This window comes from Phacochoerus africanus, chromosome 3 (assembly GCF_016906955.1).
Source record: "Phacochoerus africanus isolate WHEZ1 chromosome 3, ROS_Pafr_v1, whole genome shotgun sequence".
Classification (NCBI taxonomy): domain Eukaryota; kingdom Metazoa; phylum Chordata; class Mammalia; order Artiodactyla; family Suidae; genus Phacochoerus; species Phacochoerus africanus.
The window spans coordinates 203,943,137-203,967,130 of NC_062546.1; the positions used below are offsets into that span (position 1 = coordinate 203,943,137).

Here is a 23,994-nt window from a genome sequence, read left to right on the forward strand (position 1 = left end):
GCAGGCCCCGCGCAGGCGAGGGCTGGCCTCTGGCTGAGTGTCCCTGGCCTGGCTGGCTTTCTGCGTCTGAGCTGTGCGCTCTCAGACGCTGTGAAACAGTGGTTCTCAGCCCATTCTCTACCCACCACACCTGCCACGGACCAAGAAACCGCACGACTGCCGAGGGTGCGATTGCTCTCCAGCCCCTCACCTGGGAGTCTGGCCTGGAAGCTGAGAAGGGCCATCCAGTCCCGGCTGCCTGCGCCGAGCCAGGTGGGCGCCACTGGGCTGCCCCGGCGAGGGGCCCAAGGGCGAAACGGCAGGGCCGGGGCTGGAAACACAGCCTCGGTGGCAAAGATAAGGAAGACCTTGAAATACCTAGAAGTTTCTTACTGTCCAGTTTCTGCCTGTTGAGGGGGTTTGTGCCGTAGAGCAGGGCGTGGGCCTCCGAATGCACCGTCTGCAGCTCCTCCAGGGTGGCCTTGCGTCCGCGGATGCACTGCGGGGACAGAACGAAAGAGGATGCTCATGCCGCCGCCGCCACCGCCGCCGGGCGCCTTCAGGGCTCGGTCTCTGCAGAAAACCAGCGCCCCAGGGGGAAGGAAATTCTACATGTGCACAAGCTCGAAATGATGTGGCTACTGCCAAAATAAAAAGCAACTGTCACGCGGCGCAATATTTTAACAATATTTTAAAAATATTTTAGAGAGTTTACGCTTTAATTATAACTTAGAAAAACGTTTTAAAAAAGATAATTCCAGGCTTCCGCGCTTTAACCTTCACTGTCACACAAATGATTTGGCATCAAATTAGTACTTTGCTTTCCAACTGCCGGGGTCTGGTCTTAAAATAGACAGGAGCTGCCTGGGCGGAGGGGCTGCCACCCTGCTCTCAGCAAGGGGAGCCAAACTCCGGCTCCCGTGCATCGCCCACCTCGCCTCAGCGAGAGCAGCCTTCCCGCCAGCAAGACCCAGACGGCCTGCAGCCAGCCCTCCACCCCCATCTGCGCGTCTGTCTGCATTTTTCTTGGGTTGGGAAATTCCTCCAAGGCAGACCCCTCGGCTATTCGCGGCTCATCCCCAGGGAGTCATGAGAGCGTCCCTCCTCTGACTTGTGCTCCATTGACTGGACCTTTGAGAAGGATGCTGAGCTGTGAACTGAGGTTCCAGGCGACACTTGGCACTTCCCGAGGGTCAGAGTGAGGAGGTCGGGGGAGGCCACGGCCCCGCTGGACCAGCCTCGCCCTGGAAACCTCCCAGGAGGCTCTGTGACTGTCGTGCCAGGACAGGCTCCCAGGAGATGCTTGCCGACGTGGGGCAAGAGGCAGGGCACAGGGGGCAGGCTGGCAGGGTCAAGTCTTTGCCCGCCCGGCCTCCCAGCGTGGAGGGGCCGTGAGGCTGCACAAAGGCTCCCCCAGCTGCTTCACGACCCTCCCCAGAGCAGCGGCTTGGGGAAGGGAGCCCCCCCCAATGGGCTCCATGGAGTCAGGGGCACTGGCTGGGAGACCTGGGCCTTGGGTGGGTCGGGATCTTGAGACGAGGGCATGGCCAGTCCCTCTGACCTCCCTGGGTCACGGGCCACTCCAGTCTGGGCCGGCGCCTGGGCCTGCAGCGCAGGAGGCCCACGCTGGGAGCCTGCGGGTGAGGCGTCAGCCTCTGAGCCCGGGGGCACTGTGCGGTGACTCGAGGGCAGGCCTGGCTTGTCCTCGATCCCCGTGCTGCGTGGAAGCCGCCTCCTCACGCTGGGTCTCCGCCCTGCAACCTTGGCTGACAGACCCCTCTGCTTGGTACCCGGAGGTTCCCGGACCCCCGCAGCCATGGACGCCTGTCCTGGAACCAGGGGCTGGACACGCGACAGGTCCCTCCTCCCTCCCCCGACTGAAGGTCCTGCCTGGATCTACCCTGAGGCCCTGGCCTAAGGGGCCCGCCTGGGGGCGCAGGAAACAGGTCGGGCCTCAGATGCCTGAAGGAGGAGCAGGGCGGGTCCTGCGGGTGGAGGCAGACGTCCGCCGGGGCGATGCTGCCCCCCAGTGGTGCAGGTGCCCAGCACGCCAGGCTTGCAGACGAGGGTCCTGCCCCCAGAGGGACTTCCCAATGAGATTCTTCTTGTTTTCTTCCCAAGATCATGCGTTGCCATAAACTGGCAAAGAAATGGGGCCACTTGAGACAGACTGACCTCAACTCCTGCATCCCCCGCTCCCGAAGGAGGCGGGCTGGGTCTGGGGAGAGGGACTCTGACCGCGCCCATGCGGCTGGGGACCTGGCCCAGGTGACGCTGGGCTGCGGAGGAGGGACGTGGGCTCTAGCTTCCCAGGGCCACCTGCACCCCCGCCCCTGCTTCATGGGGTTCCCATGGGGGAGGGGCACTGCAATTCCCCACGTGGTGGGCACGTGGGGGGGCCGGGTGTTGGTGCCCTAGAGAGCTTCTGGCGGTGCTGCGCCAGCCCTGCTCCATGGCTGAGGATGCCGAGGTGCCCATGGCCTGCAGCCCCCACCCCCCCAACAGGAGTTGGGGTAACAAGGCCAGTCCCCGGTGCTGGAGGGATCCTGGGGGCACGGTGCACCTGCGAAAACGCCCCCTCCCCCAGCTCAAGCCCCTCATGTCAGCCACACTCCAGGGCCATGCTGTTCCCTTGCCAGAAGGATGGTCCCTCTTGTCCTTGTGGGCCGGGGGCCGTGGCAGCTGCCGGTGGACGGCGTGAGACCAGGCCCCCTTGGGCTGCAGGGGTGGGCGCTCAGCTCTCCTTGTCTGGGAGCAGCGTGGTCTCCTCGCCAGGCAGCAGGGACAGAGGCGAGGGCCCACGGAGACCTTATCACTGGCTCAGAGGGGGCAGGAGGGGGCACGGGAACTTGAACTCTGAGGAGCACCTCGCAGGCCCGGGGCTCTCCCCACATCCTGGGAGAAGCCTTTGGGAAAATTCAGTAAGAGCATTTGGTGAAAAGCCACCAGGAATGACTGCTTTTGCCTGTGGGCCCCTGGGACCGACCTCAAGGCAGAGGTGCTGGGCAGCCTGGCTGTGCGTCCAGGGCGCTGACGGTGAGCACGGCCAGGAACGGCTTCCCCGGGAAAATGACCGGGGACGGAAGTGGTGGTGGTGGGGGGTGCAGCACAGGAAAGCCTGGGGCCCCTCCCGGGAGGCTGGCTGGTGCCCGGGGACCCTGTGTCCTCCCCAGGTGGCCACATGCTCAGCCCTGCCTGGCTCACGCGGGCCCACAGGGGGGCCTCACCTCACATTTGCCTCGAAGGCCAGTCTCCTGCAGCCTGGACCAGATGCTCTGGATCCTCCCAGCATGCTCCGGGTGGCTGTTGGTGTTCCCGCAGGCGCACTGGTGCTTCAGCATCAGCGTGTCGTACACGAGACCTGGGGTGGAGGCAGGTGCGGCTGCGGTCAGATGAGCCCCGACCGTTGGAGTCCTTGGCAGCGGGTCTGCCCGCCACAGGCGGCTGAGCCCCTGCTCACAGCACCTGCCCCTCATCTGAGCTGCAACGCCCACGGGCTGCAGGGAGCCGATGGGAGGGGCGACGGAAAGAAGGCCCACGGCTGTGAGCTGCGCGGCCCTCACGTCACAGGGGACCGTGCGGACGCAGAAACGAGAGACTGGCTCCAGAACCCAAGCCCGTCTGTCAGGAAACCTCTCCACGAGCGGCTCACCCTGTGGGCTGAGATCCGTCTGAGGTTCTTGGGCCCCAGAAGCCAGGACTCAGCTCCCGCCCTTAGAGCCTCGCAGACAAGTGGACGCACAGGCGTGTGTGCGCACGCCTCTTCCTCACACACAGACACACACACCTGAGTGCGTTTCCTATCACCCTATAAGTGGACGTCAATTGAGCCCAGGACTTGGCACCAACTACCCGGCCTCGCACCTTCCCCCAGGGCTGGAGCTGAAAGCCATTCTGGCCTGAGGGGCCCAGCGATGGGGTCACCCTTGGGCAGCCTCAGAGGCAGCCTGGGCTCCGCTGCAGGCGACTCCCAGCTGACGCCAGTGACTGGTGTCACTCTGAAGCTGGCAGAAGGGGCTGGGACCCACGTGTCTGGGGACGTGGCTGGGAAAGGGGGGCAGGCAGGTACTGCAGCCTCCAGCTCCCTCCAGGGTGCACCCCTGCTGGCCCCTGGTGACAGCTGCCAGGAGGGTGTCCTGCTGTCCCTGCCACAGCGCTGTGCATACCCCCCTCACACACCTGGGTCAGGACGGTGGCAGGCAGGTCTGATAAGGGGCATCTGTCGCTAATTACTTGCTCATTCAGGCGGAAAAAGGAGGAAGCACTGGGCCGAGATCAAGTGCCAGAGTCAGACACACCCGTGGCCCCTCCGATCCTGGAAGGTGGAGGCAACACTGCTCACCAAGGGGACCCGAGCCTCAAGGTGAGCCTGTCTCTGCAGGACCCCGCTGGAAACCCTCACCCAGCCTCCCAGGAGTCAGGCCAACAGGAGTCAGTCCCCTTGCCCTGGAGGGTTCCGGGGGGACCCGAGCCTCAAGGTGAGCCTGTCTCTGCAGGACCCCGCTGGAAACCCTCACCCAGCCTCCCAGGAGTCAGGCCAACACGAGTCAGTCCCCTTGCCCTGGAGGGTTCCGGGGGGACCCGAGCCTCAAGGTGAGCCTGTCTCTGCAGGACCCCGCTGGAAACCCTCACCCAGCCTCCCAGGAGTCAGGCCAACACGAGTCAGTCCCCTTGCCCTGGAGGGTTCCGGGGGGACCCGAGCCTCAAGGTGAGCCTGTCTCTGCAGGACCCCCGCTGGAAACCCTCACCCAGCCTCCCAGGAGTCAGGCCAACACGAGTCAGTCCCCTTGCCCTGGAGGGTTCCGGGGGGACCCGAGCCTCAAGGTGAGCCTGTCTCTGCAGGACCCCGCTGGAAACCCTCACTCAGCCTCCCAGGAATCAGGCCAACAGGAGTCAGTCCCCTTGCCCTGGAGGGTTCCGGGTACGCTAGCAGAACCAGGCAGGGGGTGGTGGTTGGACCTCTGGTGAAAAGCAGCAGGATGTGAACAGGCTTCCGCCGCTCAAACACCAAACTTGCAATCAGGGCATGAGCATGTGGGCGAGATGCCCGTTTGCACAGGGGCATGCATGGTAGTCTGTAACAGCAATGTATAGACGCACATATATGCACACACATGTACACTCTGCATGTGGACAGCCCAGAGACCCGTCGGTGCCACGACACAGCCACGCACTCGGCTGGATAAGGTAGACAAACTAAGAAGGTCCATCAAGGTGGCCGGGACGTCAAGGCTGGCCCAAAGGCTCCCTCGTGGGGGTCCCTGGCTACGCAGGGGGCACGTGGGACATGGGAGCGTTTCCATTGTGGTCCTGGGGCTGGGGTTTGTCATCTGAGCTGCGCCCTTCTAAGGACAGACTCACTGCAGCCCGTGGCCAAGGACTCGGACTCTGAGGCAGAACCACCTGCTGACCCTGTGAGCGACGCTCTGCAGCTGCCCGGTCCTCTTTCCCAAAAGCAAGCACTTAGATTCTGGGTGAGGACTGTACACTCTCCCCTGAATGCGGACAGCATCCCTCCAAGACCTGACGGGAGAACGTGGCCGCGTCTGCACACACAGCGTGCACGCACACACCAGGGCGTTCCGTGAGAACTGCCTGAAGGAGGAAGAAGCACTTGCACTTTTAAGTAACTTTTTCTTAATCTGTCACTGAAAGAAGCGCCCATGAGTTAGATGAGGACAGCGTGGGGACCTCTCCTGGCTGCCCTCCCGTCCCAGGGGGGAGGAGCGGGCAGCGGGGGCCACAGGGGCAGCAGCCTCCAGCCCCGACGGCAAGTCCAGCACCCCAGAGCCCGAGGCCGCCCCGCTCCACCACGGTTCTCAGCCTCGACTTTCGGGCAGCGCCTCCCGGCCGGAGGCAGAGTCCTGCCAGCGCGCTGGTCCCTGGCTCGGCGCGGGCAGGGCGGGCGGTGTGAGGCGGATGGAAGCCCGAGGGAGGACAGCTCGGCGCAGAGAGCAGGCGGCCGGGGCTGGCCTCGCGCCGCTCGCTCCACGTGCAGCCGTGCGGATGCCGCAGGGGCGCCTGGCCTCGCAGGCAAGACGCTGGACAGGGCACAGGTCAGGGAGGGGACGGACGAGAAAGGGCAAGGCTGACCACGCACGGGGAGCCGCCGGCCCCACAGGCCCGAGGAGGGGCTGTCCTCTGGAGCCTCTGAGTCTCTGGGAAGAGCAGGTGGGCTTCCGGACCCAGGACACACCCCAGAATGGGGGCGGGAGGGGCGTCGGTGATTCTTCTGCCCACCCTCCCCCAACCCGTGCTAAGCCGAGGGCAGGAGGTGGGCCAGGAGTGAGGAAGTGGCCTGGGAAGGCCCTGGAACCATGCTGGCCCGGACACCTCACCCTCTGGCCGGTGCAGGCCACAGAGCGGCTCCCCTTCCCGTCTGCTCCCACAGCAGCCAGGGGCCACCGCAGGTCATCCCTGTTCCCCTACCCGCCCGGCCGCCGCCCAGCTTACCTGTGGTGAACCTCGGTTTGGCAGGGGGCTCCTGCACAGACATGGGGAAGGTGGCGGACGCGGGGGAGGACTGTGCCCGGGACAAAGGCCGGTGGCCGCCGAAGGACACGGGGATGCCGGCGGCCTCCATGGACGCCTGGTAGTTCCTCAGCTGGTGAATGCGCTGCTGCTCCAGGAGGGCGGCTTGCTGGGGGGCAGACAGCCACGTTGTCGCTTCAGGGCGTCTCCCGCCTCCGGGCGAGGGGCTCTGTGTGTCCCCTTCTCCCAAATCCTCCACCCGACCCCGGGGACCTGGGCATGCTGCTTTTCTGCATCTGTGGGGCTGTCACTGTTGCCTTCTTGTCCCCTAAAGGTCCTGGCGTCTGATCAAACACTGTCCGTGTTTTTGATCAATTAATAAATCAGTCCCCCTCTGCCTCCGCACTGTTATGCAATAATCGGTCTTGTGCTGATCTGTAGCCTACAGACCTGATGGAAAAACATCCCTAGGGAGTCTAGAGCCTGCGTTCAGCCAGACAGCAGGTGCATAAGCACCACAGTGGGTGAGGGGCCAGGACCCCGAGGCATCGCCGCTGTGGAAGGGCGTCACCCCAGGTCTACCTCTTCTGTCTGCAGGGTAAGGCAGGTGAGGACCTGGGCAGGCGGGGGTGGAGGGCACACCCCCGAACCCCCTTGGAGGGCACTGTGCCCCCCAGCCCCCGCCCCGCGGCTCACCTGTCTGAAGAGCAGCTCCTGCTCCCTGGGCTGCCGCTGGCCCGGCTCCGCCTCCCGCGGGGGCTCGGCCTCCTCGTCATCACTCTCGACAGGCTCCTGCTTCACCTGCACCCCCAGTGCGTGCACCTCCTTCTGCCCCGAGAGCCGGTCCAGGAAGGGCTCCTCCAGGAGGGCCTGGTGCTCCCGCAGCTCCTCCTCCGTCTCCTCGGGGTGGCTCTCGGGCTGCCGGGCCGGCTCGCTGGGCTTGGGGAGAATCTGCAACACAGAGGGGGCGGCTGGAGCGGAGCGCGAAGGACGCGGGGTGAGAGGCTGTGGGACAGGAGGCTCGTCACAGAGCCCGTGTGTCGGGAACAAGGGGGGCGACCACAGAGGGAGGCTGTTATCCTGGGCTGCGGGCTCTCTCTCTCTGTCACATACACGCATGCACGCGTGCACGGGTGCCAGGCGCTGTCCACGGTGCTGAGAAGGACACTGCCCACCTGGTACTGATTATTTAGCACCTGTGTGCCAGGCACAGCAAAGTGCAACGGAAGGCACAGGTGTCAACCTGCCCGGGGTGAGGCGGGAGGCCCCCAGCTCTCTCCTTCACGGCCACAGCCGCCAGGAGAAACCACCTGGGCCTCCTCCACCCCCACCCCACCCCCCGAAAGCCTGCCTCTCAGCACCTGTTGCCAAGTCTGGGCTGCGGTGAGGACCCTGCCTCCCGGCAGACAGGGGGCAGCAGGTGGCACCCCCGCTCTGCTCCCGCTTCTCGGCCCGCTCGCCCTCGGTCCCCAGTCCACCCTGCCTGCTGCCTGGCACCCCGCACTCCTTGGCAACGTGCTCCTTTCTCTGCTGGAAATCCCACTTGCCGGCCACCCTCAAACACAGGTGCCCAGCCCAGACCTGGCTCCTCATTTCCACACCCACCACCTGGCACCTGCTGGGCATCTCAATACGGACGCCCCGGCTCCCACTGACCCACCCCCTTCCCTGTCCAGCCCTGCTCATCTCAGCTGTCTCCCCACCCTCACGGTCCTGCTCCCGTCCTGCCTCGGGAAGCCTGCGTCTCCCCGCTACATGACAGCCAGGCCTCCCGCGGCCCCTCTCCAGCCCCGTGTGGCAGTGACAGCTCTCAAGGTGCCCAGCTGACCGTGCCCCGTGCCACTCCCGAAATGCCTCGTGAACTTGCCCTGTCCACCCATCACCGCCCCCTTCCGCCACGCTCCAGCCGTCCAGGCGTCAGCACACGCCCCCTCCCTCCCAGCCCCCTGGGCTCGGGGCGGACGCCTCGACTCCTCTCAGGCCCCAGGCCTTCCCGGGGGCCCTCCCACGTGTGCCCACACCGGGAGTCACTGCCGTTCTGCGGCTGCCAATCACACATCCACCTTCTGGAGCCTGCAGTTCACGGGAGGTCCGCGGCCGTTTCTGACTTAGCCACACAGCACGTGACGGTTGTGCATCACGAGCTCCCCCGCGTGACGCGGCAAGAGAGGGAGGCTTCCAGGGAGTGGGGGTCAAAGCGGAGAAGCGAGCAAGGCCGGCTTCAGGGCAAGCGGGGCCGCAAGGGAGCAAGGAGGCCGGGGACGGGTGGGGGCCTGGCCCCGAGCGGGTAGACCCGCTGGTGTTTATCTTACCGACCGGCCCTTAAACTGTTTGTAATACACGCCGGGGCACGCAGACGGTGAAGGCCAAGCTCTGGGGACGCCGGGCCCTTTCTCACGTCCGCCGCCTCCGGCAGCTTCTCACCAGAAAGTTCCGATCCAGCGAAACAAGGTGGCCAGGGCAGCGGGGGTAGGTCAGAGCCGCATGGGGCGAAGCCAAGGCAGCCAGTGGGGAGGGAGCGGGGGCCGGGGCAGGGGCAGACAGGCTCCAAGGGCCGTTTCAGGGGAACAGATACACGGCACCTCACACCCAGGGGCCTGGATAGATTACAGTGCATCCCAAAGGCGCTGAGAATCCGGCAGGATGACTTTGAGGTTTTCCCATCCCACCGTCTCCCCGCACATCTGAGCCTGTGAGGCCCTGTGCTGAGCCTCGTGGCTGGACAGCCGATGGCCCCCAAGTGGGGAAGGGGACAGGACAGGGGGACCCACCTCCGCCAGCAGAGGGTGCTGGGCCTCTCCCAGGCCCCGCCGTGTCCCAGGGGCCTGGGAACCTCAGCGCAGGGCACTAGAAGCCTGGGCTTTAGGGCTGATGATGGGGACAGTTTCTGCTGTCCCCAGGGCCAGATGCAGAGTCTGACGGGGAACAGGGTGGGACTGACCCAGTGGATGGCTGTGACAGCAGAGGGATGGGAAGGGAGCCAGGAAGGGGGGCCGGCAGCTATGGGAGTGGCCCTGGCCCTCAGGGAACAGGTTTGTGCGCTGGAGGCTGAGGACACAGTGGGGGTCGGGGGGTGGGACAGGGGGCAGGGGCGGGGTGCACATGGGTGGGGGCACGGCCACCAGGGGAAAGACGCGGGGCTGGGGCTCCCCGAGGACAGTCCGAGGAGCAGACGCTTAGAGCAGGAGGCAAGCTCCTCTCTGCTCCGGGGCAAACTCCCACAGGCTCAGGCTGAGAACAGGGTCAGGCAGCTGCCTGCAAGGAAATGACCTTTGGGGGCTCAGCCAGCAGCAGGGCGAAAGGGCAGCAGACGGGCTGGGTCTGGGTGCACACGGAGACTCCTGGGACTCCGGGCTGGGGGCCTGAGGACAGCTGCTGCGCTGAGGGGGACAGGCGGGCAGCGTGGGGACGAGCCCAGCCTGCAGAGGCTGGAACCCCAGTGCGAGGTGACCTGTGAGGGGCACTGAGTGAGGGAAGTGGGAGGCAGGCCGGGGCTGGAGATGACGGTCAGGTGGCACCGGGCAGGTGGAAAAGGGAAGCTCCAGGCCAGGCCTGTGGAGCCAGGGCGGCTGAGGGCCGAGGAGCAGGTACTGCGGGGGCGGGGGGGGGGGGCCCTGAAGGTGACTTGATGGCGCCAGGTCCCCAGACGGTGGGAGCAGGTGTCACAGTGCCAGGGAGGCTGCTGAAGGGAGGTCCCCAGCAGGTGTGCCCGCTCCCGAGGACGCCAGGGCTGCTCCAGGGGTGAACACGCCAGGGAGAGGCAACGGAGGAGCAGAGGGTCCTTGTCCCGGAGGAAGCCGGGCTGTGGCAAAATTGAGGACACGATCACCGAGGAGAAAAGGAGGGGCCACGGGACGGTGCCCTCGGGGGACAGACGCTCAGTCCTCGTTCTCCTCCAACTCTCGCCTTTAAACTTCACACCACAGAACAGCCTCAGGACACGGAGACTCCACGTGCTCCTCGTTGGACGTCACCAGACAGAGGGGTGAGGAGGCAGTGCGGGGGGGCCCTCCTGCCGACCCCCCGAGGGCTGGTCTGGTTGCGGCCGCCTGACCCAGCCTGGCAGACGCGCCAGCACCACGCTGTCCCCGGAGCCCAGGAAGCCATGCGCCTGGGAGGAGAGGGGTGGCTTTCATAGCTGTGTCTGCCGAGTCCCAGGATGAACCTGGTGACCGAACGTGGTGGGAAAGGCACTTATGACTCATCGGTCGTTCCCTTGATGCCACGCGCAGCCTCCTTGATCTGATGCGGGTCCAGCTGGAGGAGAACCTGTCTGCAGGCGTCGTGCACGAGGCTGACATTTGGAAAACAGCTGTTTCCCTGGAAAGTGCCCCTCAGAGCGCCACAGCGGCAGCTGGGCCCCCGCAGGGACCTCGGGGCGGGCAGGTGACCGTGGGCGTGGAGCCGGCCATCAGGGCCGGGGTGTCACCCTGGACGTCGGTACGTGGTCTACGGGCTGAGTTCCACTTCTTTCCGTGAACGACGGGAGGTAGGCCTTGGGAAGCGAGGTCCGTCCTGGGCCAGTGTGACGGTGCGGACACTGGCAGTGACACAGCAGTGAGCTGGACACACCGATCGGCTGGGCCTCTGGGGCCCCAGGCGTCCCCTCCACCCATTAAACGTGAACAGGTGGAAATCCATGCGGGAACAGCGTTCCTAAAAGACGAGTGTCCAGGGCCAAACCACAGTGGGGAACAGACCAGTGTGTAAAGGCTGGCGGACACGCTCTCGCGAGGCCGCCCGAGGAAAGGAGGCCCGGTTTTCACATTCAGAGCTGAGGCTGAACGAGCCGTGAACACGCCTGGAATGGCCGTGATCCCGGCAGCCAGGGCTTTGGGCCAGCAGGATCCGAGTCTCCCAAGACGAAAGGCAGGAATACCGCGGCTAGACGGCAGTGGACACGACGGTCAGCTCCCTGGACAGTGTGCAAACGTCTCAGTCGGCTGTCCCTGGCTACCCGACCAGGGGACAAGCCCAGGGCGCTCAGCCAGCTCCTCAGTGGTCCTGCAGAGGGACAGCCCACGCGGGCCGACGTGCCTCCTACCTCCCTGAACCCCTCCATCGCTCAGACAGCAGCGAGGAAGCAGCCGGCGTCAGAAAGGTGGTGTCAGGTGCCCTGGACTCTTGGCAGTGAGCAGGTGCCTTTCCTGCCCGAGCGAGGGGCCGGGTTGGGCAGCTCCCCCCCCCCCGTCCTGACCCCGCCCTGTGCTGTCTGTCTGGTAGGGGAGCCCGTGGGGCCAGGGGGCTCTGGGCCATGGGGTGAGGCTGTTTTCCAGTGCCTGGTGGGCAAGGGCCCAGGCTTGGCCTGCCCTGAGCGTCTGGCCTGGGCAGCTGGCCGTGCAGGAGCAGGGCCTGGGGGGGGGTTCCTGGGATGGGAAGCGTGTGGGCAGGTTTGGGCCACAGTGGCCCCCGTCTGGGGGGATGGGCTCAAGGCGGCGCCCCTGTCCTGGGCATCAGGAAGTCGAAGCCTGAAGCCCCTGTGGGGGCTGAGCCGGGCTCAGTGCTGGAGTGGCCCCACTTCCACAAGGGCCACTCTGCCAGAAACTCACACCTGCCACAGGCCGGGCGTGCCAAGCACTGGGGATTTATCCAGGGACAAGGCAAACTCCACCCCGGTGGGTGGACGTCCCAGCAGGGGACCCAGCCGTGAGCTGGGGAGTGAGGGGCGGGTATGGTCATGATGGACAGAGAACGAGGACGAGGACAGCACTGGGCAGCGGCTGTCACGGGGGCCAGGGGCCCATCGAGAAGCGAAAAAGCACGAGGCGGGAAGATGCTACTTCTTTAAAGACGTGTCCTCTGCCCACCTCCCAGGGCGGGCTGGGACCGAGGGGCTGGCAGAGTCTCAGCTAGAGTGGTGACACCCAGTGCCCCCAGCCCCGTGCCACCTCACCCATGCCGGGCACCCATGCCTGATCCTTCGGCGTCTCATCCACGCGACCCCCTTGCTCCTAAGTTCCTCCCCACCCTCCCCTCCCCGGGAGGCAGAAGAAGCTGAAGGCATCCGACCAGTCAGACCAGGTGACGGGGTCACCTGCACGAGGGGAAGAAGCAGGTGGGCTTTCGCGGAAGGACCCACGTCCAAAGTCAGGACTGCTGCTCCCGGTCCGCCGGAGCGCTCCGGTTTCCTCAGAGCCCCCGAGTCGCCCGTCTTCCCAGCCTCTCCTGTCCTAACAGCCTGACTGAGAGGTGAGTCAGGTGCTACACCACTCAGGCCTACACGTGTAACGCGGTCGTTTCCGGTACGTGCACGGAGCCGGGCAGGCACGACCACAGTCCGCGGGCAGAACCCCTCCGTCGGCTCCAGAGAACGCCGTGCCCCAGCCCCTGGCACCGCCCCCGCCGCCGGCTGTCTGCGCAGCTGCGGGTTCAGACTTTTCGGGCAAATGGAAACACGCACGGTGTCTGGGTCTGGCCTGGTCCACTCGGCACCGGGTGCACTCGTTCATGGGTGTACAGGTTTCGCGTTTACCCACGTGTGGCCTGTGTCAGCGCTTCCTTGCTCTCTGTGGCTGGATAACATCCCGTCGTGGGGACATGCCACGTCCTGCTGACCACTCACTGTCTGGTGGGCACCTGGGCAGCCCCTTGTGGGCAGTGCTGCTGTGGAGCACATGGTCCAGGCCTGTGGACTCAGCTCTCGTGGCAGGTCCTGGGGGATCGGGCCACTGGGTCTTTAACTTTCGCAGGAGCCCCTGGGCCACATTCCAAAGCACGTGTGTTACTCTCTCCGACACAAAGATGCTTTATTTCACACGTCAGAGTTGAAAACGGCTACTGAGAATGACTTATTTCCTGTTTTAACAACCAGTGAAACGGTGCTAACCTTTCCACAACTTCCCCTGGAGACGGGCTGTGACCCCCAGACTTGGGCGGGGGATGGAGACCCGGCACGCCCTGGGGCATAAGCCCCTTCACAAGGTCCCTCCAACGGGCAGGCAGAGTGCAGGTGCCAGGGGCTGGGGGCTCCACGCCTCTGCACCGCTGGGGGCCTGCTGCGGGTTTGCCGAGGAAAATGAACATCCCGAAGACGCTCAGGGAAGCTGGGGGGAGCAAGCAGAGTAAGCCGCCTGGTGACAGACACGTGCAGCTGACGCGGGGACTGACCCGGCACCCACCTTGTTGAGGTGCAGCTGCTGCTGCTGAAACTGCTGCTTGTGCTTCTCCAGGAACTGCTGGTGCTGCTGCTGGATCACCAGGTGCTGCAGGGCCTGCGCGTTCTGGGGCAGTGGCGCCGACTGCGTGCGCCCCAGCGGGCGGTGCTGCCGCAGCTTGTGGATGGACGGGGACACGCGGTCCGCCCCCACCAGGGACTGCGCGTGCAGAGGCAGCGCTCCCAGGCCTGCAAGATACCAGTCTGAAGATAATACGGAGGAAAAGGCGCAGAGGGAAGAGGAAGAAGAGAGGAGGGAGAGGGCGGGTGAGTGACGGCTGGAGACCACGGGGACTGCACCCGCCAGCCCGGCACCGCCTCCCGGAAGCCTGCCGGGCCTGCTCCAGCCCGGTGAGCTTCCCGGCCCCGGCTTCATGCAGAGGCCGTCCCCTGGAGGCCACTGCTCCTGACAGCCAGGTCCAGCCATAAGCGGGGTCTGAGTGGCCCCAGCGACCTGCCCTCAATGGGGTCAAGGCCGAAAAGCTTTGCCCGAACAGCACTGTGGGTGAGGAGACGCACAGGCCCAGCCGAGGAGGGGGCTGTGGTTCCGGTGGCTCCAGAGGCTTCTGGAAGGCTCCTCGCTGATGGCCACAGGAAGCAGGGCGCGAGGAAGACAGCGACGCCCTCAGGGATGAGGCCCTTTTACACGCAGAGGCGTTAACACCGCGCGCCCCTCTGACGCCCACTGTCAACCTCTGTTTCCAGCAAAGGGTCTGCCCTCAGCTGCCCAGGAAAAGGGCGGCCACACCCACCCCTGCCTTGACCGAGAGTCGGAACTGAGCGTCTACACGGGCAGGAGAGGATCTTGTTTGAATCTGAGTTTGAATCTTGTTTTACAGAGCAACCTCCTCAGGCGGACAACCTCCTTCAGCATCTTCCCTCCTGCCTCCCTTGCAGGCGTCGGTGGTGTCTTTCAAACAGGTCCTTAGTTTGGAGAGTTTACCGCTGTCCCCTGGTTCCACCAGCAAAGGGGTAAGACAAGCCCTTTCCAGCCCCCAAGCGTCTGTTCCTTGGCCACCGAAGGGGGAGAAACGCTAACGGCATCCCAGGCTGACAATGACCCCAGACCGGGGCGTCTGGCCGGGAGAAGAGACAGGTGCCCTGACCACGTCAGCTCTCGGCTAACCCGACACAGGCCGCTGTGCTCCAGGGACGCGGGCGGATGGCGGAAGGGCCTGACGGGCGAGTGCCCGGGTCGGACACGGAGCTGCCCGGGTCGGGGGCCCTTTGGGGGATCCTGGTCTGCTTCTGCCCCAGCTCTCACCCTCATCCCATTCAGCCCGGATGTCACTCCAGTGCCTGCAGAGTGTGAAGCCGCGGGGCCACCACACTCAGGGACAAAGGCACCGATCAGCACGGCTGAGAACTGGACCTCTGGCCTTCTAGCGGCAAACCGTGGGCTGGCCAGGGCGCGTCTGTGCCTAAGATACCCCATCATTACGAGGGCTTGGGATGACACCTCACAGCTGGCTGCTTTTCGGTACATACCGTAAAGTTTTTAAGCACGAGGGCTCAGTTGATTAGGATCAGACTCTGCCCTAGGTGCCCAGCTGCCTGCAGAGGCCGGCAGGAAGGTTGAATGGGGCTTCGCTCCTCCAGCCCGCAGCATGGGCAGAAGACCCACCAGGCCCGGGAAAGGAGCCACGTTGACCACGGAGCACGTGCCAGGGCGCCCCCCCGGGCACACGCTCTGTTCCTCCTGGGGGATGGGCTGGGGGTGGCGGGGCAGGGGCAGCCTCCCCGGGGTCCACGCTGGCACATGAGATGGTGTTTCTCCACCAGGCCAGCGGCGGACGTTTTACTGCTGTCCAGATGCAGGAATCTGCCCGAGATGAGCAACGCCTGCGGCCTGAGGTCTTACAAATCCACTGCCCTACCAGCCATGGCCAACATCTGTCAAGCATTTCAGGTGGGAATAAACCAAGCGAGACTTAGGTCTCAACTGGCGCTCCGCAGCTCTGGCTGCAGAGCAGCACAACCTGGGTGCTTGGCCAGCATCCCGGGCTGCAAGCCCCATCTGGCCCAGTCAGTCAGCCTACTCGGGAGCTCTGGGATGGCCAGCTAGGTTCCCAGGAGCTGGCCACACTCGCAGCACATTGCCGAGTGGCCGGAAGCCTGGGTGACACAGCCACATCCGCCAGGCGCCCCCACCTGCCTCTCTCCTGGGCCCTTCATCCCACCTGTTCACCTGCGATTCCTACAAAAGTCTCAGGGAAGGTGCACGCCCCCAGGAAGCCTTCCCTGACTGCACCCTGCTGCAAGCCCAGCACCCAACCTTCTCCATGAGCCCCAACTGCAAAGCTCTCCGTGGGTCGGGGGAGTGGGGTGCCTGGCGAGTAGGAGACACCGGTCTGACAGCTCTGCTCGCCGGCCACGGGTGATGCACTGGGCAGGTGGCTGCCTGCTCAGGGTGGCGGCTTCTCTCCAGGCCAGGCTGCCCAGCAGAACCTTCTATGTGGAAGATATGTTCCACGTGCCTGGCCCACGTGTGTCCAGCCTGGGGAGGACTAGAGCGAGTAGCAAACACAGCTTCTTTTGGCCCTGAGCATCCGGCCTGGGCCCGCTGCTTGGAGACTCGACCTGGGACCATTTCAGGGCCCTCTGCTCCTTTCAGGGGAAGATTCCAGTCTATCGAGGGCGTCCCAGAGCTTCTGACACCGAGGATGCACAAGCCGCTCTGAGCAGGCAGCGCGTGGACCCAGGACCCCGCACCTTCCCCAGCAGGGACCTGCTGCCAGGCATTTGTGAAAGGACCTCGTTCTAGCTCGGACACCGTCTGTCCACAGAGACCATCACCAACAGGCAGGGCTGTGGGCCGACCCCTCGGGAACCTCAGAGAACCCGCCAGAGCAAACCCGTGCTGAGTGACCCTCCCTGGCCCTGCTCAGACACCCCGCCTGGCACATGGTCCAGTCGCAGAGACATCTGTGCACCCACCACGCACCAACTGCTGCGTGGGGGGGGGGAGGGAGGAGGTGGCCAGGGTGCAGACGAGACGGAGCATGAGAAGCTGCACTGCGGCAGCAGGACCAGGAGGAAGGCCGGGGCTCCCGGCGGGAGGTGGGTGCATGCAAGCCGGACCCAGTGCTGAGAGGGCTCTGGGAAGAGGGTGCTTCCAGAGGGCCCGTGTCGGCCCCCCCGCCCAAGGGAGCCTCGTACACTGTGTGGAGAGGAGGCGCTGGGAGGCCGGGCAGGTGGCTGCCTGCTCAGGGCCACGGCTTCCCTCCAGGCCAGGCTGCCCAGCAGAACCTTCTGTGTGGAAGGTACGTTCCACGTGCCTACCACCCCAAGGCTGGCAGCCAAGGGAGCGTTTTCTGGGTCACACGTGGGCCTGAACCAATTTTCCCTGTGCTCTTAATTTGGAACTGAAATGTGGACGGCCACCCTGGATGGTGCCGCTCTGGACCCCGGAGGGCCCCTGAGCGGAGCTGGAGGATGCAGTGGGAGTGAAACTGCATGCAAGGGGCCTTCCCGCAAGAGAGACCCAGGATCAGGGCGGGGGTGGGGTGGGGGGTCCGAGACCCCAGGAAGGACAGGCGGGGGCGGGGGAGGGACAGAGTGAGGTTGAAGGCCAAGCCCCATAAAACTAAGAGCAACCATATGGACTGTTGGCACAGATGGCCGAGGAGGGCTCGGGGTCAGGGCTGCCCCATGGTTACTCGGACTCGGTCAACCCCCAAGACCCGGGGGAGGCCGAGCACCACAGACGGGGCCTGGCCGTGGGATGGAGGCTTCCTCGCCTCCAGGGAGCCCATGGGCTCCGTCACCCGAGTAACGCCTCTCCCTGCCACGGGTCCTTCTAATACAACCATCCCTTAGGGCGCACGTCAGGTGACTTCACTGAGAGGGACAGACCGCCCAGCAGAGCTGGCTCGGCTGCACGGAGCGGCTGGCGCATCGGGGCGGCCGACCCACTCGACTCCACGCACCTGCCATGCAGGTGGACGCGGTCCAAGGAGCCACCGCCTCGCATGAGCGGGTGTGCACAGCAGTGCTGGGCGCCGCCTCACCAGCCCCCTTGAAGCCCACAACTGCCCACCCCAGCAGGGCCTGGAGGGCACTCACCTGTGACCAGGGGTGTCTGTGCGGCCGGCTGCTCCAGGAGGACCATGTGCTGCAGGAGAGGGTTGTGGGCCGTCCCCGCGTCCCGGTCCAGGGGAGCCGCGCTCAGATAGGGGGAGAGGTGGGTGCCGGGGAAGAGGTGGATGCGCTGCTGGAGGGCGGGGAGGGTGAGCCTCTCGGCTTCCTGCTGGCCCGCCGCCTGGGGAGGCAGAGCGGGACAGGGGGCTGTCAGGGTGACAACGTCCCCCACCCCCGCAGGCCCGTGGGCAAGCCGCTGGGCTTCCTGCTGGCCCACTGCCCCCTGGGGAGGCAGAATGGGACGGGGGGTGGGGGGAGTCAGGGGTGGGCCAGTGATAGCACCCCCCCCCCCCGACCAACCCCACAGACCCGTGGGCGCCTACTTACCGCGGAAGGGCCAGTGGCGGGAAGCCCCAGCGTGATGTTGGGCAAAGACGGGGACGTGTAGAGGGGGAGGGGGCCCACGGAGCCTTCCCGAGTCACGAGTCTGTGAGCCAAGCTGGTCTGTGGACAGAGCACACGGCCGTCACACAGCCTGCAGGCCAGGCCTGCGGTCGCCTGAACAAAACTGTCTTGACAAGTGACAGCAGCGAGACAGACGCGGCCGTCCACAGCATTAGAACCTGATTCACGATCCGTCACACTCTTGCTTGTTTTTAGTTAACTTGCTCATTCGCACTAAAGCTACCAGAATAAATCCAGGAGAGTATGTTTAAAAATATGTTCTGAGAGCTGGGAATGTCTTTCCAAACATAACACGAGAGGTAGGAACGAGAGAGGAAAATGATGATTAAAAACAATCCCCTCACATAAAAGGCAAATAGTGCTGACAACAAGGCTGGCAATATATAGTACAGACAGAGGCCAATATATAAAGAGCACACAGATCAAACAACAATTCATGAGGAAGGACAAAGAAGAACCAACATGGAGAAAAAACTCAGGAAAGAAAATTCAGCACCATCCTGTAATCTAAAGACCTATCTAAAAATCTAAAAATGTATTTTGAAATTGATCATGTTGGCAAAGATTTTTTGAAAAGGACGACAGCATCGTGATCGAGAGAGATGGAAACACGCTGCCGGGTGGATGGTAAATGGGTGCCTTCCTTCTGCAGGACGATTCGGCGCTCCTTGTCAAAAGCCTTAAAACAGACCCAATCTTTGCTCCGAGACCCCTCCCCTCCATGCTGAGGGTGTCCTCTTAGGAAGTAAGGCTAGAGGAATTTGGGGATCTTATTTACCATGTGGGGCTAAGCAGCAGCCCCCGAGGACCTGCACCACTGTGGCATTTCACATCGTCTTGCTTCTAGAAGGCATGTCCTTTGTTAAAAGGACACTGTCTCATTCACACTGTCTCCTCCCCTCGGTAGGGGACCAAGAGCACACAACCACGAGCAACAGCAGGTGGCGTGTGTGCCCTGACGTCGGCTGGGGGGTCGCGGAAAGTCACCTTCGTGACGGACAGGTCACCAAGTCTCTCCTAGTTCTTCCCCCAAAGGATTTTTTAATTAAGGATGGGAAACACCTGGGTGCTCAAAAACTTCATTTGCAAGATAAAAACATGCAGAGGCGTGAGCTGAAAGGGATGACAGGTTCCCGTAAGCCATAACGGAAGGTCTACCGCGCAGCTAGAAAGGGCTCCCCCCCTGCCCCCGAACCCCGGGAAGGTGGACCCTTCCCCCGCCCCCGGCGGGGCGCAGGCATTCCCTGCCTTGCTGGGTGGCTCGACGGTGTCACACGCTGCACCTGACAAACTGTCCTCATGCCACCCCGGCAACGCAGGAAGGACTGTGTCCTCACTTGGGAGGAAGTTTAGCTGCAGGAAGGTGGCTGCAGCAAAGGCTTTAGGCTTTAGGTTTTTCACATAGTAACACAGTAATGATTCAAGGGTGCCTTAAAAAATAGCCTCTTTCCGGGTTAAAAACAAGCAGCAAGCTGTGCTTCAGAGGAAGCGACTCAGAGTGCCAAGGAGGGCAGGAGGGCTCCGGACTGTGATGCCCAGGAACCACAGCCACGGACATGCCAAGTCTGCAAAGCCATCGTTTCCTCTTGCACCTCATTTACATTGAGAAATGGGAGTCCCCATCATGGCTCAGCGGTGAGCAAAGCCAACTAGCACCCACGAGGACACGGGTTCGATCCCTGGCCTCGCTCGGTGGGTTAAAGATCCCGCATTGCCGTGAGCTGTGGATCATATGCGGCTGTGGCTGCGGTGTAGGCGGGTGTCTGCAGCTCCAATTCGACCCCTAGCCTGGGAACCTCCATATGCCATGGGTGCGGCCCTAAAAAGACAGCAAGACGAAGAAAAAAAGAAATGAAGCAGCCCTCTGCTTCACGGTCAGGTGCTGGCCGTGTCCATCGGCCCTACCACACGCTCCCACTGGAAAGCCCAGGGCCAGGTCAGCGCCCACCACCCGCCTCCAAACCACACTTGGCTTTCTGCATGGAAGGAAGCGCCCCCACGGAGGAGGCCATCCCTGGGTGGGGGAGCCCTGCTTCCTCTGGGGTAGAGGGGCTGAGCTTCCCTCGGTCCCGCAGTGAAAGGGGTGCAGGCAGCTCCGTGCCCCTCATCTCCGCAGCAGCAGCCTGGCTTCCTGGGCCCGGAGCTCTCACCAAACTGCCCAATCCTAACGCGTCTCAAAATCCGCAATCCAACTGAGATCAAATGTTCAGAGGCTGCCCCTGCGATTACGACGAAAAGCTCAGTGAGACACAGAAACTGCACTCTTCCCGCCTCCTGGGATTCCTTCCGCTTCTTCCATCAATTTGCAGGAGCTTAATTCACGTTGACATGGGATTTGTAAAAACTCACGCGTAAGTTAAACCAGCATCCACCCGAATAAGCCCTCTCTATGTACAGCCCCTTTTAAGCAAAAGCAGGATCCACGACGGCTCCTGACAAGTCACAGCTGGCACTTCCATCTCGTTCAGGGAAGCAATTTTTAGGCCACGTTCTAAGGCTAATTACAGGTATGACCTCCGTCTTACAAACTTTAACCACCTCGAGGATTTTCACAGGTGGGTTGAAATGCACGGTAACAAAAGGGACAGATGCACAAAGGAAACGAGGAAGAGGCGACGCGGGATTGAGCAGACTAGAGGAGGAGGTCACTTCGAGGAGTGACCCGAGGCCCTAAAACCCGCCTGGACGCCAGCGTCTAGAAACTGGGAATGAAAAAGCCGTCACGCGTGTCTGCTTATCCCCCAGGACTCGGCAGCCCTCTGGGAGGGCAGGACTCGTCTCTAGGTATTGAGGAGAGAAAGTAAGATACTGCAGGCAATAACGCGAGCTTCCTGGACGTCGGAAGGACGGAGGAAAAACCTCCCAAGAACCCCGCAGTCTGTAGGACCGTCCCCACAGGTAGCACAGGGCACCTACTGCTGGCTCAGTCCCGGGACACTCACTGTGCAGCCGGCTCCCCACGTGGCCCCCAGCCCCGGCCCATCCCAGGCTGCTGGGGAGCCGCGGGGAGGCAGGCCCTTGGCACGTGCCCCAGGGACATTTGTGGGATGAGCCGAGGTTGAGTGAAGTGAGTAAAGAGAGAAACAGGCGCGTGGAGGGGAGGTTCTGGAAGCCAGGTCCGGTCAAGGGCAGGCCCTGCAGCCTGGCCGGATCAGCCACCCGTCCCCTCTCTCCGGAACTCTCTCGCCACCCACATCCCGCTCAAGCTGCAGCACACCTGGGCTGCCAGGCAGAGGTGAGGGGCACACCCCACCCTGTGTCTGAGGCCTGGGGTCCCGAGAAGCTTCTGACATGCCGCCCCCAACACCGCAGATTGAAGGGCAGCTGTAAACGGCTCTTTGGAGCCACGGCTGGGCCAGCCGGAAAACCGGCCATGGACAGGGGCGCAGGGCACTGACCTCGGCCGGGACGCTGGGCACAGCGGGCGCGATGCCGTTCTCCGTGCTGACGCTCCCGGAGCTGTTGTTGGGCGAGCTGGGCGCGGAGCCCGGGGCGCTGCTGCACGCGGAGTCTGTGGGGAGAGACACTCGTGAGCCTGGCCCGGAGCAGGTCCCGGACACGAGACGTGCGAACAGGGGCCCAAGCTGCGCGGGCCTCCTGGGGACTGGAGCTGGCGGCTGGCACAAGCCCCAACTCGAACAAGCAGGACCGCGTCCCCACATGGAGCTCATTCCCTGTTCTCAGCTTTGTCACCGACCTTCTCGTGAGCTTCGCAGACCTGTGGTTCCTGGAGGCCCTGCCCGAACCTCTATGCTCTGCACACGATCGATGTTATTCTCCTTTTGAAAGGTTTCAAAATGATCTCTCTTTTTTTTTGGTCTTTTTTTGTCTGTTGAGGGCTGTACCCACGGTACACGGGAGTTCCCAGACTAGGGGTCGAATCAGAGCTGTAGCTGCCGGCCTACACCACAGCCACAGCAACTCGGGATCTAAGCCGAGTCTGCGACCTACACCACCGCTCACGGCAACGCCGCCGGATCCTTAACCCACCGAGCGAGGCCAGGGATTGAACCCGAGTCCTCGTGGATGCTCGTCAGATTCGTTTCCACTAAAAGCCACGACGGGAACTCCCGCAAGAAGATCTTAAAACACCAAAGAATAAAGCCTGAGCACCTATTAACATTCTAGCGACCAAAGGCAGGAAAACACGGAAGCCCAACGCCTGCACAGGGAGGCGACGCGCCGGGCTCGCTTCCAGAGCCCCCCCGACTGTTTACCGTGGGCTGACCCTCTCTTTTCAAACACCCAGGACGAGCTCAGCTGGGGCGTCTGCGCCTGCCTGGCGTCGTCTGAAAACAAACCTCGGGATGCCCCCTGGAGCCGTGAAGGTGCGCGGGGCCCATCCCGCCCGGCGGGCGAGGTGCTGCTCCTCGGGAGCCGGGGCAGAGGAGGGAGCGTGTCCCACCCGGGCTCCCTCTCCCCCACGGGAGCCGCCTCGACACGTGCGGGAACACGCTTCGGGACGCCCCGGTCCAGACCTAGGCAGGGCACGAGGGCGGTGAGACCACAGAGCTGCCTGCAAGGCCTGGTGGACTCTAAAGACTGGTTCCAGCTGAACAGCGGGTCACGGTGAGGAGGCCGAGGCTGCGGTGTGGACGACAGGGCCTGTTCCCTCACATCCGAATCTGCAGGCCTGGCTCCAAGAGCTGTGCCCGGGCTCAGCACCCTGGTGCCCACAGTGAGGATCTAGCCTTGAGGACACATGCACCTCCCTAAGGGGACAGCAGGCAGCTGTGTCCCTGGGAACACGCCGGCAGCAGAAGGCTCTGTCCACTCGGGGGCCCGCTTCCACCCTCCCCGGGCTCAGCCCACTCTCCCGGCACTGACGGTGAACACGGGCCCGGCTCCCCCAGCACACGCCAGACCCAGAGCCTGGCCTCGCCCGGCGAGTCGTGTTCACGGGCACCTCACGGAGTGGGGGCAGCTGCGGACGCCAGCGGGGCTGAGCAGGTGTCACGCTTCACCCCCGAAGACAGAGCGCGCTTCTCCCACCCCCACCTCAGACCTGGCCACCCTCTGCCGTGGAACCCCTCCGCCGTCGTCCTGCCTCCAGTGACCTCCATCCCAACGTGACCCCCAGGGCTGCTGCACAGAAACAAGCTCCCCATGAGCAGGAATAGACACAGGGCCCCACCGTCCTGGCAGCCAGGCCTCCCCGAAGACAAGCCTGTTGGTGACGAGGTGTGGGCTCTGACCCAGGAGAGGCCGGAATCTGAACGGATCCCCCCATGGGGTGGGGGGGGACTCTTGGTGACATTATTTCCTGATCTCTTTGGATCTCTCTACAAGAACAACCTCATGATGACAAGGGCGGAGCCTCGGGGACAAGACCTCAGGCCGAGTTTCACACAAACCACCCAATGTCCAGAAGCCGACCTGGGACCAGGGGCTTTGCCCCCCAGGAGGAGGGGCGGGTGAGCGCTCTCATCTCATTCCAGACACCAAGCAGCCCTCCTCATCGCCCTGGAGCTTGGCCCCACAGCCAGAGCCTGCTTTGCCTGTCAGACACTGAAACCAGGGAGCAGACCCGGTCCTGTGCCTCCTCCCTCCAGGCCGCCGAGCAGCGCCTTTGTCCTGTGATTCCAGAACGCTGGATGTGCAACATCTGGGGGTGGGGCGTCCCCTCCGAACAGAGCGAGCCCTTGTGACAGGTGCAGCCTCAGGACGCGCGGCACAGACGGGAAGGGGCTCTGCCCAGTGGGCGCGCTGCCCCGCATGGCCGCTAGGTGGAGGCCGAGAGCAGCGCGTGTCCTCCGAAGGGACACTCCCAAGCTCCCGCCCTGCTCGGCCCGGGGTCCCCCTCTTCCCAGGAAGATCTGGGGGCTCCCCAGTCGTTCAGACACTGT

At 63.7% G+C, this 23,994-nt stretch overlaps 1 protein-coding gene across 6 annotated transcripts in view; it reads right to left on the bottom strand.

Annotated features, from left to right (window-relative positions):
* HDAC4 (histone deacetylase 4) overlaps window positions 1-23,994 on the bottom strand; it is a 240,276-nt gene that overhangs the window by 39,652 nt on the left and 176,630 nt on the right. For 2 of the 6 annotated variants that reach the window (XM_047773941.1, XM_047773942.1), the window contains 8 exons: window positions 21,547-21,659; window positions 18,071-18,187; window positions 17,669-17,864; window positions 13,569-13,807; window positions 7,147-7,401; window positions 6,433-6,619; window positions 3,207-3,340; window positions 358-478 (listed from right to left, as the gene is read on the bottom strand). In XM_047773941.1, coding sequence (XP_047629897.1) covers window positions 358-478; window positions 3,207-3,340; window positions 6,433-6,619; window positions 7,147-7,401; window positions 13,569-13,807; window positions 17,669-17,864; window positions 18,071-18,187; window positions 21,547-21,659 — 1,362 coding nt within the window. The remainder of the gene's footprint in view (window positions 1-357; window positions 479-3,206; window positions 3,341-6,432; window positions 6,620-7,146; window positions 7,402-13,568; window positions 13,808-17,668; window positions 17,865-18,070; window positions 18,188-21,546; window positions 21,660-23,994) is intronic. The other 4 variants (XM_047773943.1, XM_047773945.1, XM_047773944.1 and 1 more) reach the window with 3 other exon arrangements.